This window comes from Melozone crissalis, unplaced genomic scaffold (assembly GCF_028551555.1).
Source record: "Melozone crissalis strain CALT ecotype California unplaced genomic scaffold, PUWL_Pcris_2 ptg000009l_1, whole genome shotgun sequence".
NCBI classification, from domain to species: Eukaryota; Metazoa; Chordata; class Aves; order Passeriformes; family Passerellidae; genus Melozone; species Melozone crissalis.
Window position 1 is genome coordinate 15,763,540 of NW_026535787.1, and position 17,975 is coordinate 15,781,514.

General features: G+C 39.7%; 1 protein-coding gene across 1 annotated transcript in view; it reads left to right on the forward strand.

The window, feature by feature from the left end:
* Positions 1-17,975, forward strand: part of UVRAG (UV radiation resistance associated) — an 86,836-nt gene that overhangs the window by 28,877 nt on the left and 39,984 nt on the right. The window contains exons 7-12 of the mRNA XM_054270197.1: positions 4,332-4,437; positions 6,285-6,411; positions 7,325-7,409; positions 7,883-7,970; positions 8,537-8,597; positions 10,599-10,764. Of these exons, the coding sequence (XP_054126172.1) occupies positions 4,332-4,437; positions 6,285-6,411; positions 7,325-7,409; positions 7,883-7,970; positions 8,537-8,597; positions 10,599-10,764 (633 nt within the window). The remainder of the gene's footprint in view (positions 1-4,331; positions 4,438-6,284; positions 6,412-7,324; positions 7,410-7,882; positions 7,971-8,536; positions 8,598-10,598; positions 10,765-17,975) is intronic.

A 17,975-nucleotide genomic window follows, 5' to 3' on the forward strand; every position in this document is an offset into this window, starting at 1 on the left:
TTAAAAAAACTAACCCATAAATCCATCCAGTTAACTCAAGTTTAATCTGTGAATTGGAACTAGAGACATCTCACATTTGTTGCTTAATTTGTAAAAAACCCTGAGTTTCACTTTAAGGCTCTCCTCTTCCATTCATGCCCTGTGAGTATTGAAGGTGATCTGTATCCTAGCTAACTTCCTTAAGTATTCCTCAAGCTGGAGGCTGGAACCTGCCCATTTGAAAGATGTGTTTTTTCCTTTTCTTCTCTGTTTCCAAATAGCTCAAAGCATTTGCTGTTGCAGACCACAAATCCACATGGACTTGATTATTTTAAACCTTAATTTGAGTCTTAAATGTGTAAGGTTTAAATGTAGACTCTCCAATGTAACCATAAGGCGTACGTGTAAGTGATTTACATTTGTAGGACTCAGAACTGTTTGAGTGAATGATGGAAAGTTGTCTGTGCTGCATCACTCACTTGTGTGTGTGAAAAACAATACTCACTTTAAAAAACTTTAAAAAGTTTATTAAAACCTTATCCAAAATACAACAGAAGACTGAATAGAGAAAGTATTACAGCACCAGGAGCAGAGGCTCTCTCCCAGCATGTGCTCATCCACACAATGGAGGTTTCACCTTTTAACCCTTTAGCCCTTCCCAAAGTTCTGTCCATGGACTCCTTCTTTGCTGTCCAGTGGTGGAGTTCACTTCCTCAAATCTGGGTTGGAGGTCAGGTGCTGCCATAGTGACAAGCTGACCATCCCAAATGTCCCAAACCAGGCCACTCCCAATAATAACACAAGGGGAGGTGAAACATAACTATAAATCTATAAAACTTCTCTTAACATATAGACATGATATTTGCCTTTTAATGGTGAGAGTCAACCATCACATTACTCACCTATCACATGAGTTTCTTACAGCGTTGGCTCTTGTAGAGGTTTGATGTCACAAATTATTAAGTCAGACTTGTATTTTATTGTTTTCTTACTCCCTACTGTCTTTTCTTGCCCTACATCTGCTTTTGATAAATTCTAGGTATAGGTATCTTAAGAAATTGGAAAGGGAGTGTATGATTATAAATTAGGAATTTTTTCTTGTGGGAAAGCAGATGTAGCAAATGATGGTTTAAGAGGTTATGAAAAAAATCTTACAGCTGGCTGGCACCAAGTAGGGATGCAGCTTGTGTTAGTCTTAGCTTACAGTACATGGATTGCACCTTTAATGTACCCAACTGTTTTCTAAACTGTTCAAAGGAAGGGAGAGTGTTTTGTGTCTTCTTAATCTCTCCCATCTCAGAAAGCTGGTGCTGTAGGAATGGAGGTAGAACAGCAGCCTTGTGGATCTCCACCTTCAATCAGTCAGGATGCTCAAGAATTGAAATGTCTGCTTTGCTTTCCAGTCTTTCCCAGGCAGCAGCATGGACCTGGCCTGATGTTGGACAATTGCAGAGCAGCTCTCAGGGCCCCAAGCAACAGCAGTAAATCTGTCAGTCAGCACGTTCCAGTTGCTCTGCTCCTGGCTGACAATGGCTGTGAGCTGCTGCAGACACTGAGTGACAACACTGTTGGCTAAACTATCCCTTTAAAAAGGCTGGAGTTTCTGCTGTAACTGGCTTGGCTTTCCCAATTGCTGGAGGAAATTTGGTAGCAGGCCAGTGGCCTCTTCAAGTCCTCAATTAGCTTTAAAGTGCTATGGAAGTGCTATTTTTAATAAAGTACTTTAAAAAATTAAGTCTTGGACAACGTAGGAAGAATCCCAGATTGGCTGATGGCATGTAGGTGATGTAATCAGTTGGTTTATGGTTGACAGTTTTTAAAGCAAGCAGGATTGTGCTCAAAGCACAGCTTGTGCTGACTAAGCTGTAGCATTGGACCTGCATTTAGCCTAGAAATGGAAACAAGATGTGGTCAGTCAGGGTTGAAGTTTCTCTCCGTTAACGTTTTAATCCAGATTTATGGCCTCAGCTTGCTGATCTCCATTGTGCAATCATAATTGCTTCCACCTAAGTCTGCTTATGCTGAAGTGATACACAAAATTTCCATATTGCTGTTCTTAATAGCTTAGTTTGTATTCCCCTTGTTGGATGACCAAAGATTTCCATGTAGAGGCTTTTTATTTTTGGCTGAGATAAAAATTCTGTTGATGGTTGCTGCTTTTGTGACATGAAGTCCCTAAAATTTTCATCTTGTAAGATTTAACTTTGGATGTGGTCATGTTACCATTTTGAATTTCTTGGAACAACAGTGGATGTACTGGGATTGAGTCAACCAATATCAGTAATTTTTCTGTCTTGCAGTGTAAATGGCCCTATTTGGCATCAAGGCGGCAAAGTTTAACTCTGCAAGGAATGAGTGGATGATGCTTGGTTTAAAAGAAATACATTTCTTATTAAAACCAGATTTTATTGCTGAATTATTTTCTATAGCAGTTTTTATATGTCAGAAATTTATATTTGGATACTGATTCACCAGTTGAACAAGTATTTGACTATATGTATTGTTTTGAGAAGTCAGTCTCTGTAGATGTTTGTCCCTTGTTCTTTGAGCATGCACAGGAGAACTTAGTTACTACACAACTGGTAGGTTGTTAATGAGTGTTGATCAAATCACTGTGAGGAACTCACATGGCAAATGACCTTTCTAATAATTTCTCCATTATGTAAGTACTCTTTCAACAAGTAGAACACATTCCAGGAGGTTTTGCTGCCTAAATGGAGCGCTGTGAAAACTTGTAAGACTATCTCATGATCACCCAATGGACTAAATCAAGAATGTTCTTCCAGTTTAACACTGGAAGAACATTCTTGATAAAGAGGAGAGGGAAATGTCATTCAATTATTACTCTTTACCAAAAAGTTTTATCTTGGGTAAGGCTTTCCTATATATAGAAGGAAAACACTCCAGACTTTTGGAAAGAGTCAAATTGGAAAGTGTGGTAGTGGATGACATGGCAGCAGAGCTGTCAGCAATGCTTAGGATGGTCAGCAAACCTTGGCTTTGACCTGTGTAACCACATGTTCTGTAGCCAACAGCCTTGGGATGCATTCACAGAGGTGAGAGGTGTAAGGAGTAGTTCCCAGTAGGATCAGGGTTTCCAGGAGGTCTCAGTTCTACATTAGGTGTGTTTAGACCAAGCCCTTGGGTGATGCAGGACTGTTGGTCTGAGCAGTTTTAGCCCCCTCCCACCCCCTCAGCAGCCAGCACAGCAGTGTTTCTTCATATGGGATGGCCCCTGAACAGCTCTGTGGCTGCTGGTGCTATGGCAGTTTGAGAAACTCAAGGGAAACCAAAGAAATTACTTAAACTTTTGCTTTAAATTATGCTATTACTGGTGTATAGGAGAAGCAGCAGTGTGAAGGAGCTAAAGGCATCTGGTGACTTAAGTGTATTCATTTAAAACTGTAACATGTAAAAGTTCTAAATCACAAGACCTTGTTTATTAATATTACTAGCACTGTTTGTTTCCATGTAAAACTCCCCTTTTTGTAATAAATACAGTAATTTCTACTCTGTGTTAATTTTAAGAAAGATGTTAATGTCTCTCTTAGGCCTGTTTTTGCTATCTATCTTTTTCCTCTGCCTGTTTTTTTTTCCCAATAAATATGGCAAATAATTGGTATTCTCTTTTCACCCTGAGGCCAGGGCTAACAATCAGTAACACATCATTATAATCTTTCAATATTTTCAAACGTGATTCAGTTAAGAAACCTGTGTTTTTGCTACAGAAGGACCCATGGCATAGTGGGAGATACTGAAGAATGTTTCGTGTTCTTGGCTGGGGAGCTGTGTGTTAGCTAAAGGATACTTGCACTTTTTCTAAAGCTGGCCTGTGTTAACAATGCTTGTGTGTATCTATATTTCACGTTAATGGTGATTTAGCTTAAGTGAGGTACCTGTAATTGCCTGCTCTCTCACCTGCAGCCTGATCTATCTGTTGAAGTGAAAAATTGAAGAGGTTTTGATACTGGATTGAATTTAAGGACTTGACTGTTTTCTTCATAAACTATGCAGGTTGTCACAGAATGGTTTGGGGTTGTGGGAGCTTAAAGCTCATCCAGTTCTAGCACCTTGCACCTAGACCAGGTTGCTCCAAGCCCTGTCCAACCCAGCCTTGAACACTTCCAAGGATGGGGCAGCCACAGCTTCTCTGGGCAGCCTGTGCCAGGGCCTCACCACTCTCACAGGGAGCAATTTCTGCCCAATGTCCCATCTAACCCTGCCTTCCTTGTGCATCCTATTTGGTATTTTGAAATGGAAGCTGGCAGTCTGAGCTTGCATTCCTGTTGCTGGTTTTGAGGTGTTTGCACATGTGGGGAACCTTTATCACAGCTGTAACTTTTTCCTTGCAGGCTCCACAGAGCTCAGTGTGCAATTAAACAGACTCAGGTAACTGTTCAGAAAATAGGAAGGGAGATTGAAGAAAAGCTGAGATGTACATCTACAAGGAATGAACTGGTATGTTTGATTTATTAAAACCTTAATTTATGGGCTTGCTGAAGCATCTGACTGATGTCTTGACTGTAAGCTTTTATTTTTAACACTTGAACTGGGAATCTTTCTTTACACCTGTCATTTTAAATGGGAATTCATCTGAGAACTGTGTAATATCATCAGTTTGAGTTGTGTGAGGTACTCAGATGGATTGATAAATCAGTTATCCTGTTTTTACCTTTATTTTGTACAATCATGCTATCAAAGCATAAACATTGCACAAAAGAGGTCTTAGAGGAAAAACAAACTTCTAATGATTTATATGAAACTTGACAGGAACCTGTGGTGGATTTAGAGTGGGGTGAGTCTATTGGCTGTACCTTCTTGCACCCTGACTCCCTTTGGATGAACAGAGTTCATGCAAATGCTGTCATTCAAGTGACACATTCATTTTAAACAGAAACTGTACTAGATCTTACAATGGCTTTTGACATTTGGTTTTGCCTGCTGGCTTCCCCTCCCCTCCCCAGAGAAATTTGTTGACATTAGTTCCTGCTTTCTGCCCAGGAAAGCTAATCTTGGTTCAAAGATGAATTGACAGGAGTGGTTTGTGGTGCCTTCATTATGTTGGTACTCAGTGGTGTGTGTTTGGTGCCTTGTAAAGGACACATTTGGAGTGTGGTGTTAATTTATTGCTCTAAAGCAGATCCTGAGTTGAGAGTACTCAGCTAAGTTCCAAAAGTGTCAAACTGGTTCAAGGATTTGACAAAATGGGAAAAAAAGGAGATTGTTTACCCAATTACCCTTGTAATTACAGGGGTTACACTGTGGATGAAGAGGTGAAGAAGTCGCCTTCTATACGGGGCAATGTAAAATCTCTTGTGAATCATTCCAACCCAGAGCTTCTTTGCCTTCTGGTATCTTGACTGCTTAACCATTACCTTTTCAGTTATGGAGACGCTTGTTCCTCCTTACAAAGGCTTTTAATTTTTAAATATCTGAGAGCAAAACTATATCAAACAATACTAGTATGTTTTTGGCTGGAAGGAACCTTAAAGCTCATCCAGTTCCAAACCCCTGCCATAGGCAGGCATACCTTCCATTAGACAAGGCTGTTCCAAGCCCTGTCCAACCTGGCCTTGAACACTTCCAGGCATGGGGCAGCCACAGTTTCTGTGGGCAACTTGTGTCAGGGCCTCCTTACCCTCACAACCAAGAATTTCATTCCCAACATCCCATCTAACACCACTCTCTGGCAGTGGGAAGCCATTTCCCCATGTCCTGTAATTTCAGGTCCTTGTCCAAACTCCCTCTCCAGCTCTCTTGGACAACTGGGGCTCTAAGGTCTCCCTGGAGCCTTTTCTGTTCTCCAGGCTGAACACTGTCTCAGCTTATTCTTTGTATCCTCTTATTCTCATCATCCTGAACTGGGAATTTAATCTAACAGTGCAGCTTGAATATCTTCAGCCTTTTTCCAGATCCTGCCTTCCCTTTGTATAGATTTCTTACTGCTCACCTTCCCTCTTGCTGGTGAGCCCTTTGCCAGGAATGAATGCTCATCCTGCTGCTAGTGCTGTGCTGTCAGTTTTTATGTCCTGGTGAAGCACTGTTCTTAGTTTTTGGTCTGGACTCAAGAGAGATGCATCCCACAGGAGGATCAAGCACTGTGACACACAGCTGCATTGCTTTCCTTCCAAAGCAGCAAAATTATTAGTCTTTGGGAATCTGTTGCCTGTGGTAATCTTTGAACTCCATTCCTAGGCAGGGGCTAGTCTTGTTCTGTTTTTTCATTCTCTCCTGCCACCTTTTTATGGAACTGTTTCTGTGCAGAGAAACTTTTTTTTTTTTAAAATCTGTATTTCTTCCCATAGAAAAAGGAGAGTGAATGTTTACAGTTGAAGATCCTGGTGCTGCGTAATGAACTGGAGCGACAGAAGAAGGCCCTTGGTCAAGAAGTAGCCTTGTTGCACAAGCAAAAAAGTACTTTGCTTGACAGAGGTGAGTGTAGAAACCTTAGCCTAGTTTGACCAGAATGAAAGTGCTGGTTTCTTTTCTATTTTCATTGTCTGGCTGTAATGTGCTGCTTGTGTTTTTCTGTGTTGGAAATTTGCAGCCAGGTGTTATTTCTTCACTCTATATTATACTGAATTTTAGACAGCAGTTTCTGGTATCTTGTCTCTAAATAACTTCTTACTATGACACCTCTCCAAAGCAATGTTAAATCTGTGTTTAATTGACATTTTTTGAGAACATCAGAAGAACTGCAGTATACTACAGTAAACATTGCCATCATAAAGGAACTTCATGTCATGAAGGGTGTTTCTGTACCTGTGATTTGGATTTAGTTTTAAGCATTAGAAGACAAAAATCCCCTCTTAATATTTTAATATGTAAGTGATATATGAAATACTCATCTTGGTATCATCCTTTACCAGGCAAGTCTCCTATAGTTAAATGTTGTATTACTGCCTCTTCAGAGCTCACCAAGGCCAAACTATACCCATAATTGATTTTGTTGCAGGAATTTTTGTTTCAATACTTAGTTGAGTCTGAAATAATTAGTTACTACTAAAAAGGATGGTTTTTACCATGTACTTTTTTCTGGCTGTGCAAGTATTGAGATCCCATCATTGGATTACTGCACTGTGTGGTTGTGAGAGGAACAGGTATTAAAGGAAGATGAAATCTGATGGGTTGTGTTTGGCTGGTGAATGGTGTGTAGTGCATGAAGACAGGTGTTCCTCCTGTGCTGTCTGACATTCTCTAGTTTGGGAGCATAATATGGAAAATGGAAGGGTAAGAATAAGTGGAGGATTATTGCCAACATTTTGTCAGTATCTACTTTTAAAACTTTGGATAACTAAGAAAATATTTATACTATTTTTTTTTTCTGATTTCTCCTATTGGTTAGAAAATGCATTTGGGACTGAATACCAGAAACTTGAAGAGCATAATGAATCTCTGTATGAATCAAGAAAGGAATGCACTGCTAAGAGGTAAAAGGATCTATGTTTGTTCTGTAACTGGAAAAAAAAGATAAGCTTGAGAGCAAGCCATTGAAAATGGGACTTCTGGCACCAAGTTCTTCTCATGTTGCCCTAAAACTTCTGTTAAGATATCCCTGCTACAATTTGTAGATATCTAAAGTAATTACCAGTGGCAAGTCTAGAAGAGAAGAAAACTAATGCTTGGTTATATGTGTAGACTCTGATAGGAATTTCAGGTGTGTTTTAGTGTAACACAGCTTTGTAATACCTGATTCTTGTAGTCAGAATATGTCCATAGTGTATGGTATGCATGAAGACAGAAATTAGCTTTGCGTGCTGTATTTTTTTTTTGGGTGGATTTACATAACTTTTTGGAGGATAGGAGATGAAAATTGGAAAGCTGCAGAAGGGATATGACAACTTGATACCTTTATTTGGAGCTTTTGAAGAAAATAATAGTTTTGGAATCTCTTTCCCCAAAGAGAACAGTTTTTGAAGATAAATGCCCAGCAGACTATTCGATGCAAGCAGCTGCTGTCGGAGCTATCCTACATCTACCCTATTGATTTGGTATGTTTTCAACATCCTGATAGTCTGCTCAATGTGAAATGTAGTTCTTACTTATTACACTGCAAACAAATATTATGCTTTACTTGTGACAGGATCTGCTCTTTGCTCATTCTGTTTATTTCAGCTTTTTCTTACATTTGGTCTTTAGATTGCAAACTTTACAGGGAGGGAACTTAGGCCAGCACCTCTTACACAGTGTCCTCCATGAAAATAGAATAGCTATAATTTAATGGATGTTTTCCATTTTGTGTACAGTTCTATAAACTAACCCTGACAGTAGGCTAGCTGAGTGCACAGAAACATGTTAAAATGTTGAGATTAAAAATCTCCTATATAATGAATTAATATAAAGTTCTTCACTCTTTAAAAAAGTTGTATTTCTTTTCTGAACTGTGTGAGATATGGATTAAAATACTCTGTCAGTCACTTTAAATTTAGTTGAATATTTAGGTTTTTTATTTTTATTTTATTGTTTGTTAGCCTGGTTGTCGTGTTGTATGCAGGTTTTGGTGTTCTGGATGTTATTGTTTTATGCTCACTTTCCACTCTTGGTGTTAAATTTACAGAACAACCAAAAGGATTACTTTGTTTGTGGAGTCAAGCTTCCTAATTCTGAAGACTTTCAAGGTAGCTGCATATTCTTAATGTAGTTGTTACAGTTCACACTGCTTCTAAACTTTGTAAAATTAAGAAAACTGGTAGCAATAGCTTGGGGTCCAAATTTTTGACCAGAAAGATAGAGACTAGAAAAAAAAGGAAGAATTATTTGTTGGTACTTCCTAGCTAAAGCAAAGGAGGCTCCTTTTGACTCTTAGAAAAGTACCTGTGTGTTCTAAGACTGCATATTGAAACACTGGGAGAGGTTACCCAGAGAGGCAGCAAAGTCTCCATTCTTGGGGATGCTCAGAACCCAGCTGGACACAGTCCTAGGAACAGCCTGCTCTGAGCCCGGAGTGAAGTGCTTTCCAAACTCGGTGATTCTGGAAAATATTGGTGTCTGACCTAGAATTCCACTGGGGGTACTCTTAGTCCATAAGTCTCGGTGGGGCAACAGGCATGAATCCCCATTTGGTTTGCTGTAGTTGCTGGTGAACTTGCCAAATAAATACCTTGCAAAAAAATACTTTGAACATCTCTGACAGTATGGAGTACTTTACAAATGACCTTCTACTTCAACTGTCAACCCTCATCCTATTCCATAAACAAATATATCATATACCTGCCTGTATAACAGTTGTACAGGTAACTGCATGCATTCATCTATAAATGTTTAATGTGAACTGGAAATCCATTAAAATTTTCTTGAGGATTTCTTGCCCCCACTACCTGTTCACTCTGGTTTATTGAGCAAAAACCTCCATCAGTTGTCTGACTCTATAAAGCCACACCATAGTAATTAACTTGTCCTAATAATATGTATATTGGATGCTTGAATATTGGAGGAATAATCTTTAAAAAAAATAAATTTGTCAGTAGGACAAAAATCAGTCTATTGCTTTGTTTCCCTGATTGCACTAAATGTGGTAATGAACTCAGCTTGCTAACTCTTGAGGAATGAGTGGTGTGCCATCTTCTGGCCCAGTTTCACTTTCCTGGTATTAATTCATTGCAAAAGAATTACTAATTCTTTATCCAAGTCTTTAGAAGAATTGTATTGTGAGGAAGAAATACTAAGCATTCAATTTAACGAAATAGGCAGTTAAATTTGAAACCCAGCTGTCTGGCATGGATCTTATCTCAGACCCAGTAGATACCATCTTTTAAAAAATTAGGTGTCAAAATAATCCAGAAAACCAGTTTTGCTGCAAATTTTGAACCTTTTCTACAAAATCCAATCCATTTTGACAGGGGTGTAACTTAGATACACACATCATGACAGGCTTTGATAGATCTCAGTATGGATGCTGAGTATCATTATAAGCTTTGTTGAAGGTCCTCTGTTCAGCTGGTTTCATGGATGCATCAGAAGGGATGACTTGTGCTGCCTGTATCCCTTAAAAATAATTAAAAAGTGAGAAAAGAGAAAGGAAAAGCCTTTAAATGGCTAAAAGATGTAGTTTCCATTGCAAGGTCTATGTGTATTCCTATCAGGTGAAGCTTTAAGGTTGAAACTTTAACTGTCAAATTGAAAATGATACTTGAAAGCAATGGATTAATCTGAGTTTTTCCAGCTATTGGCAGAGAACAGAGTTCATAGCTTGGGGTCAGTGTCTCTCCAAGTGATCTCACTTGTGAATAAAGTTGAGGAGGAATGCAGCTTTCTCCAGATCCCACTCACACGTGTGAGTTCCATCTAGAGAAATGCAGAAATCTTAATACTTGTGTTTTGTCTTGTGAATTTTGTTTCACTTTTCCCAGCTCTTCTTCACCCTCCCCCATCCTGGCAGTGTAGCTTTGAAAATAAAATTTACAGGAAAACAAGCCATCACCAGTTTTCTGTGTCTCATTGCAAGAAGCAAACACAACACAGTGAAGTGCAAACACTTGTAAAGCTGTCCAAAGTGACACCAGGTCTCCTGTCCTTGAGTTCTTACTTCTGAGAGCTACAGTAATTGTTCTCTGAGAATAAAGATGAATATTAGGATTCAGTGGATCCAATTAATAATGGCATCTTTTTGTCATTGACAGCAAAAGATGATGGAAGCATTGCTGTTGCCCTGGGCTATACTGCTCACCTAATTTCCATGATCTCCTTCTTCTTACAAGTGCCACTCAGGTATCCCATCATTCACAAGGGCTCCCGGTCCACAATCAAAGACAATATAAACGACAAGCTGACGGAAAAAGAGCGAGAGTGAGTATTTTGTAAATACACTGATCTACTGTCTTCAACAAATGAACACCAAAAAACCCCATTTTAAACAGTTTGGGGCAGTCTGAGGTGATAAGGAATTTGAAATTACTTGTTACTGCTTTCAGTAGCTGTGGAATAGTCATTGGGTTTCTCTTGTTGGAATTTTTGGATACAATAAAGTAACTCAGCTTTGTTATTCTGGGTCTGTTGGCACATATATGGCTTTGATTTGGCATCCAGTAATGCTAGAAAGACCTAAATAGAGTTTCTTAGTGTTTTATGAGTTTTGGTTTCTATTTGGACAACTTGCCTTTTATGTTTTGCTACGGGCTAGGGGAATAAACTGCAGGATAGCAAGTGTAGTTTCACTGGGGAGGTGCTGCCAGTGCCCTAATAGTGGTTAATAAATAGGGGAAAACAAGTTGCTTTGTTTTAACACTGAGTTTTTTAATCAATTGAAAAAGCACAGTAGCCTGCCACCTACTATAAATCAACTGAATATTCAATGTAGAGATCTTTAAATTCACTCTCTGAGTGTCTTCTCCTGTGTTTTGGAACTTTGTTTATTTTCCCACTGTCTTGGTACCTGTGTGCTCTCACATGAAATTAGTGGCAATTACTGGTTAAGGTTCCCTTTGTAGCCTGAAACCACTGAACTGCCAGGAATGCAACACTGACCATTGGTGGGAGGCCAAACTGCTCTGTTCAGATTCTGGGCGCTGGCAAAGTTTGCCCAGAGGCTTTATGGACTCACCATCCCTGGAAGTTTTCAAGGCCAGGTTGGGTTGGGCTTGGAGCAACCTGGTCTAGCTGAAGGTGTCCCTGCCCTGGCAGGTGGCTGGAATGAGATGAGATTGAAGTCCCTTACAGCTCAGGAATTCTGTGACCCTGGATGTGTGTATGGATGGCTACAGTCAGGCTTGCAGCATCAATAACTTCATTTTTCCACAATAGTTTGAAAAGGGAGCAAAGGAAATGACAGGGGAAATGAATTTGTGGGAAGTAGCCTGACTCTATTGACAGGTAGCTGTGAAGAAACAAATTCTTCTCTTTGGAAATATGCTGTCAAAGTATTACAACATTTTAACACTAATTCCTCATAATTTAATAAAGATGGAAGGGTTTTATTGTGCCTAGTTGTCAGAATTTGGATGCTTGAAAGTGTCTGATTTCTCTTTGAAGGTTAGTGACTTTAGGCAGGACGGGCAAGGTAATTTGCCTTAAGGTTTAAACTTGTCTTCCTGTTGTGACACCATAAAACAAAACTATATAATTATGTCTTGCAAAGTAATTTTGATACCATTTTAATAACTTGTCCAAACACACTTCTGGTACCTTAATAGAGCATTGACCTGTTTTGCCTCAGTGTAGTTCTTGAAGCAGATGATCATACTCCTTCCTGAACATCACTTCAAGAAGAGCTGCAAACTAGAACATCTCTATCTTGAAAACAAATTTCTGAGTAGTGGAGTAGTGGAGCTCCTTGTGTGTGGGTGTGTAAAGATTAATTCAATTTCTTGTTCTCTCATACAGATTAGAAGGTTTAGTCCTTCATGCTGCAGCCTTCCAAACTCTTGTGACTTAATACTTGATTTCACAACAGATTTCTGAAAAGGAGAGATTTTATCTAAGTAAATTTATCTCTGTTGGGCTATTTACCTGTGTTGTGCAAGATTTTTTCAGAATTAGCTCCTGCTGGAGATCTTCTCTTCCCAGCTATTGGAGAAACAATCCTCCAATAAAAACCATCTCCAAGGTTTTATGTCAAATTGCAGTTATCTTTCTAAACTAATAGATCATGTTTCTCCCTTGCTCCTAATTGTGTTGAGCACAGCAGTTAGCATACATTATTAGATTTTTTTTATGTCAGTTACCTGTCCTTTAGCAGCTTTTCAAACTCAAACATAAATTGTTGAGTAATTGCAGTGATGTAATCCCTGTATTTGATCTTTACTATAACTCATAGCGTCCTTATTGTTGACTAGCTTATACTTACATACTTGGCTTTTTTTTTTTTTTTTTTTTTCATTGCAGGGTGTTGGAGGCTAGGATTTTTCCTTTTTTTTTTCCTTTCTCAGGAAATTTTTCTCTCATTTGTTGTCTAAGAGATGGGAAGGACAGAAAGATAAAAGAGACTAAAGATGTGGCCAGGGCTGGGGACAGGGCACAGTTTGCTTCTGTCTCTTAGCTGGGAGGTTTTATCTTGGAAAATGCAGGGATGCTGGGAATTAGGGGCTGGGCTGAGCTCTCACTCTCTCTCAAGAGCAGGATTGTGCTGCTGGCTGTGGCAGTAACTGCACTGAAGGGGAGAGTGCTCAATGGCCAAGAGAAGGCTGTGGTTCTGTTTCTGTTTTTATTTTGTTGTTGCTGCCATTGTTGTTGTTTGTTTGTCTTGTTATACATATATATATTTGTAAAGCCCTGTTATTCTTTTTCCCATATCTTTGCCTGAAAGCCCTGTAATTTCAAAGTTACCATAATTTGGAGGGAAGGGGTTCATGTTTTCCATCCCAGTAAGGTTCCCACTTTCCTTGGCAGGCACTTGTCCTTTAAGCCAAGACACTGGGTTTCTCTGAGATCCTTATTAGGATCCTTCTAGATTTTCTAGAAATTTTTTGTTGGGCGAAATAGCTGAGGTTTTTGCTCAAGAGCAAATTCATAATTACAGATGTTTGTTTTTAAAGTCATACTGTATAAAGATGTTAATACACTTTCAAGTTTCTTTACTGACTTTTCTAAGCCCTCCTGTTGAGCTGGTTAAATATTTTAAGAGCTTTCAGAATGTCAGTAACTTCTGGAAAATGCTTCATCTGCTTCAGATTGGTTTACTTGCATGATCCAGGTCACTTCTATGAGGACCTTGAGAATTTACAGTTTTTTTCTGTTACAATAACTGTTACATTGGGACTTTGAAGTAGGAGGTTGTGGTGAGAACTTAGCTCTTGTCTGGCCATAGAATGAACTTAGAATGAAGTACAGATTGACTACCAGTAGCATATAGTATATGGTCAGCCTTGTAATTGTAGAGATATTAGTGTTTGTAATCTGTTGAATAACTGTTTCTTTTGTGTGTTCCAAAAGCTGATTTTGGTTCTACCAAAAAGCTCTAAGTTTTCTCCAATGATGTCTACTTTTATGACTTTTTGAATTACCATGTAAAGGCAAGAATCTGATTTTAACAAAATTTCCCATTAACTCACTTCTTCAGTGGTCCCTTTCAGCATCTCCAGAATGCATGCAATATGTAGGAAGAAAGAATTCTCAGAAGTTCTGGAGTCTGAAAGATTTCAAAGCAATGAGTGCACTTTGAGTCAGTTTGCAGAGGGCGCCTGTAGGATCATCGGGGGATAGGACGGTCGGGACGGACGGAGACGAGAGATCTCTGCAGCCAGGTCGTGGAACTTGTGGTTTATTGCAAAGGGCCTGGGTGCAGGGCCCTGCTGGGAGCTGCCAGCCACAGCTCAGGGCAGGCCTGAGAGAAGAGAGGGGGAGAGAGGATGAGAAGGTAAGAGAGTAAGGGAGTAAAAGGGGTAAGAGAGCGACATTCCCGTCACAATACAATAAATCTTCTTTTGTGTTGAATATTCTAATTCTCACTAACTAATCTAGTACAATATACAAATCCTATAGCATTTACATATAGCCTATAAGAATCATTACATCACCATTCTGTGTTACATTTTAAACCCTAAAAACTATTCTTTGGACTTAAACCCCTTCTTCTAAGCTAGTAGGGTCTGCTCTGAGCCTTGGACCTGTCTGCAGGCAGAGGGAATTGTTTCATCAGAAGGGGATTACCTTCAGTTGGACCACACCATTGTTTTCCAGTTGTTCAGTAACTAAGGGATCTCAAAGCTTGCTTTCATTTCAATCTTGCTTATAGTTTCTGTATTCTCAAAATCTTTTGCCAGACAATCATATTTATAAGGCTTTCCTGTTCCATCTTCCCCAACAGACGCCATGTTTGGCAGGCATGTTGACCTGCTAGATGGGGCAGGAAAACTCTGCAGAATGATCTGGGCAGGCAGCATTGATGGGACAAGGCCAGTTGTATGAGGTTCAACAAGGCCAAGGGTTGTATCCTACCCTTGGGTCACCACAACCCCATGGAATGCTGCAGGCTTGGGGCAAAGTGGCTGGAAAGCTGGGAAGGGCTCTGGGGGTGCTGATCAGCCATGGCTGAACATGAGCCCAGGTGTTCCCAGGTGATCAGGAGGCCAATGGCACAGGCCCAGGGCAGTGACTGTCCCCCTGTGCTGGGCACTGGTGAGGCACTTCCAATCCTCTCTGCCTTTCAGCAAGACAGACATTGAGGAGCTGGAGCATGCCCAGAGGTGGAGATGGAGTTGGGGAAGGGTCTGGTGCACCAGGAGAGACTGAAAGAGTTGGCAGAGCTCAGGCTGGAGAAGAGGAGGCTCCCACCCTTCTCAGAGGGGACCTTTTCACTTTCTACAACTCCACAGGAGTGTGGAGCCACGTGGGGGGGGTTTCTGTTCCCAGGTAACAAGTGACAGGATGAGAGGAAACAGCCTCAAGTTGTGCCAGAGAAGTTTTAGGTTGGATGTTAGGAAACATTTCTTCCCTGAAAATGTTGTCCAGCCCTGGTCCAGCCTGGTACAGTGGTGGAGTCAATATCCCTGGAGGGGTTTAAAAGCCATGTGCATGTGGCACTTGAAACATGGGTTAGTGGTGGCCTTGGCAGTGCTGGGTGAGTGGTTGGATTTGGGATGTTCTTAAAGAACTTCAATGATTCTGTGATTCTATGGGCATGTAACTCCAAATTGAAGCTACTTAGACAGCAGCATGTCCCTCTCTGCAGTGATGAACAAGTTTGCTTGCAGAATAAATCACCCAAATTCTTTGGCAGTGTTCTGGTGGAACTGAAACCTAACACTTCATCACATCCTCAATAACAGGGTGAGAATGCTAAGATGAAACTATTTCTGATATGTTCTGAGACTGTGTTTCTCAAGCCCTGTATTTAATGCTTCTGTTAGTCTGCTCACAGATTTTTAACAAAGAATGACTCCCAGTTTAGGGCAAAATAAGGATTGTTGTGACTGGAGTGAGACATACATAGTGACATTCCCTGTGCTGGTGTTGCTGCTCATTTTATAGTATTTTTGAGTATAAGCAGCTTGGAAATATATATATATATTCCTCTAAGAGGAAAAATAGGGTTTTTAAAGTTTAGTCATCTTTCTGATTTGCTTTGTATATCTGGACAAGTGAAATGCACATTCGGATGAATTATTTATGTTGAATTTTTGAGCTATCACTCCTACTCTGTCTCTTGAAGATTTTCAAGAGCTCTTACTTCCCTGCTAGATAACTTGGAACTGGAAACTATTTCAAGAAATAGTTTTACTAACATTATTTCTCTGTAATAATAATACAGAGAAATCAAATAGTACACACAATCTGATGGATGTTACACCTTCTTCCCAAGAAAATGTGTTAAGGGAGGACTAGTAGGAGCAGTAGGAAGAAAGTTGCCACCTCGATGTCATACTTCAGGTTGGGGAAAAAATGAAAGGGTAGAAAATGACATCAGTGCCTAAAAAGGTTTTACATTTAAAAGGTAGCAAGAACATTGTCATTTGCAAGCACAGCTGCTGGAGCCTTTAAAGACATTGCAGAGTTGTCTGATCTCCAGGAATGGCCTTTTTTTGTTTTGGTCATATGTTTAAATATTGAATTTGTTGGTATTCAGTGTTACAAAGGCCAAATATATATATAAAATTTAAAGATAAGCAAACAGGACCCAGACAGGTATGGAAGAAACCTGATCTAGTCTGGTGCATTTTTGCAGGAATATTTGGCTTTAGTTGATCTGAGATGACAGTAAACAACTGTAAAGGTTTCCTTGGTATTTGTAATTTAGAGAGAGTATTTTTTTCCTTCCACTGTGCATGACAAACACAGACAGCAAAGGCCAAAAGATTCAGACAGCTACCATGCAAGTCTTGGGCATGTACCTTGAGGCATCTGACATCTTTGCAGTTGTTTTATGACTTTGATGTACCTCAGGTACCAAAAGATGTATGAAATGGTGTAAGGGGGAGTGAAATTAAGGATGCTACCATGGGTTACTTGTCCTGTCTAAATTCCTTTTGTTGTCATTAAAGTAGGAAACATCTGTCTATTGTAATACTGGGCCTTCACAGAAAACAGAATTAAAATACTGCTAAATAATAATATAGCTAAAAGGGATAGATTTGTTCCTGAAGTAATTTCCTGGAAACTATTTTTCTGAGTTGGAGTTACACCTCAAATTGTCTTTTTATGCAGCTTACCTTGATCATTATTGAAAACCTCAGGCATGCCAGAAGATTGCAGTGCTTAGTCAGTTTTTATTTTGATGTTTGATTTCTCTAGGTGCTGATACTTTGAAGGGCAGTTTGAATTCATTGCTGTAGTCCTTGTGGGAAGGGCAAATGTATAAATAAAAAAAACATGTCACCCTCCACACCCTCCACTGGGGTGGTGCAGACTTGTTGCAACTGAAGGGTGCATAAAGCATAAATCAGAGGTGCCCTTCTTGGGTCTTCAGAGTGGTTCTGGATTCCTTAAGGATGCAAAGCATTGAGTAAGTTTATCTTAGTTGATGTGCAAGGTCTGCAGCACCTTTGCATGTGGGGAATGCTGATGTATCTCCACAGTTTGTTGACTGAACCTTGAACTCAAACCCCAGCAGACTGGATTAGTCCAGTTTGGGGTGCTTTTCATTAGCTTGGGAAACCAAATTTCAGAGAAGATTAAGTAAATCAGGCAGGGCATATTTTGAATCTACACATACTCAAGCAATTATTTTGGAGTATTGGTGTTGTATTTTAGACCTACTCATTTGCACTGCTCAGAAAAGCTGGTATGTTGTGTGTGGTTCACACAGTGTTAAATTGTGGAAAGTGAGTTACTGACAGTGAAAGTTCTGATGTAAAAAGTTTCTTTTCAGGGTAAAATAGGAATAAAGCAAACATATGGGATTCCTTGCCAGTTCTGCTCCAAAAAATGCTTCCAAATTATCTGTCTCAATGTATTATCTTTAATTTCTTTGAAGTGTGGTTAGCTGGATTTGCAAGTAAGTGGAGATAAGTGTTGCTGAAGTGGCCTATGGATAATTTTGGAGCATTTGCAATCCACTTGTTGAATGAGCATAATCTATAAGTGATCCTCCTTATTGTGGCCTTACTCCAGTTTGGAAGAATGGG